Source organism: Gorilla gorilla, chromosome 6 (genome assembly GCF_029281585.2).
Source record: "Gorilla gorilla gorilla isolate KB3781 chromosome 6, NHGRI_mGorGor1-v2.1_pri, whole genome shotgun sequence".
In the NCBI taxonomy this organism is placed as follows: Eukaryota; Metazoa; Chordata; class Mammalia; order Primates; family Hominidae; genus Gorilla; species Gorilla gorilla.
Genome location: NC_073230.2, coordinates 30,241,343 through 30,243,052, shown reverse-complemented (window position 1 = coordinate 30,243,052; position 1,710 = coordinate 30,241,343). Strand labels below are relative to the sequence as shown.

At 37.7% G+C, this 1,710-nt stretch overlaps 1 protein-coding gene across 1 annotated transcript; it reads left to right on the top strand.

Annotated features, from left to right (window-relative positions):
- Positions 1 to 574: 574 nt before the first annotated feature.
- On the top strand, positions 575 to 990 carry LOC101152650 (small ribosomal subunit protein eS26-like). The gene has a single exon (XM_019030628.4). The coding sequence runs from the start codon at positions 591 to 593 to the stop codon at positions 936 to 938; it is 348 nt and encodes a 115-aa protein (XP_018886173.3). The 5' UTR covers positions 575 to 590; the 3' UTR covers positions 939 to 990.
- Positions 991 to 1,710: the final 720 nt, after the last annotated feature.

Genomic DNA, 1,710 nt, shown 5'->3' with positions numbered 1-1,710 from the left:
GAAAGTATATGTGCGTGCATGTGTGTGTGTGTGTGTGTGTGTGTGTCTTAATGCTTAGTCTGTCTAATGATAATATCTGAATCCTATCAATTTTGTGTTCTGCTGTCATGTAGAAATGATTCACTTGGGAGTAAAATTGTCCAGATGGATGAATTCTTTGGAGAACTGAGGATTTACTTCTTTAAACTCGAAAACTGTGTATTCGGCATTTTGAATCAGAAATGTGTTATATACTCCCCCATCAATGTAACCAGTACAAATTGTTGTTTTATTGATTACTCAGGACTTTAAATATAAGTGGGTACAGTGATGTTTCTAGGGTCTATTGAGAAATAGCAAGGTATTTGCCCCATCATTAAATAGCCACAGATAGCTATTTTCAACTTTTTGTAGTTTTTCTGTCTCCTCCACTTGATATTTCATGCTGTTGCCAGTGAGTTTACCTATAGCAACTCTTGTTCCCATTTCCAATTTTGTTGAATCCTGGAGAAACCAAACCAAGCCTTAGATGGTTGTATGTAACACAAGAGTAAATAGGTCCAGAATAAGAGTGTAGGGGCTTATCGCTCTCTCCGGTCCATGCCTCCAAGATGACAAAGAAAAGAAGGAACAACGGTCGTGCCAAAAAGGGCCGCGGCCACGTGCAGCCTATTCGCTGCACTAACTGTGCCCGATGCGTGCCCAAGGACAACGCCATTAAGAAATTCGTCATTCGAAACATAGTGGAGGCCGCAGCAGTCAGGGACATATCTGAAGCGAGCGTCTTCGATGCCTATGTGCTTCCCAAGCTGTGTGTGAAGCTACATTACTGTGTGAGTTGTGTAATTCACAGCAAAGTAGTCAGGAATCGATCTCGTGAAGCCCGCAAGGACCGAACACCCCCACCCCGATTTAGACCTGCGGGTGCTGCCCCACGTCCCCCACCAAAGCCCATGTAAGGAGCTGAGTTCTTAAAGACTGAAGACAGACTATTCTCTGGAGAAAAATAAAATGGACATTGTACTTAAAAAAAAAAAAAAAAGAGTGTAGGGGCTTATCTAGGATCAAAGTGTATACATGTCAGAACAGAGGCTTTGTTATATCCACTATTTGAAATTGGTCTTTAAAGACTAATCGTAAAATAAACATCCATATATTACATCTGCCATTTGAAAGTCAAAATGGTAGATTATTGGCAGTTTCATCTGGTTAAACCTAATATATATATACCATGCTTGAGTGAGCTAGATCAGTGTTTCTCAAATTACTGTGGTTAGCTTTTTTTTTTTGTAATTTCCACTCCATCACAGACTAATTCTTTTGCAAAAGACAATAAAAATAAGTTGCTAGAAAAATTAAATGAAAAGAAAACATACAAAATAAAAGCCCGTTTATTTTATTAGATTATAGGCATAAAATTATATTTTAATAAAAATAATCAGAACAACCTCATATAGGAAAAAGATAGAAAACTGCACATACTCAATATGTATACATACACTTGATTAATATGGAAATTGCTGTACATGCAAATTTTGTCCTTTTCCATCATAACTAAACACAGTTATAAGGGAAATAATGATTTGTGGTTTTGAACTTATGTGTTTTTAATTCAAACACCACTTAGGTTTCAGCGTTTAGGTGGTTCCATTACTTCCCTAGCTTCTACAGATAACACCCGGGGGTTTAGCACTTGACCATAACTTACAGCTACAAAATCAAACAAACCCA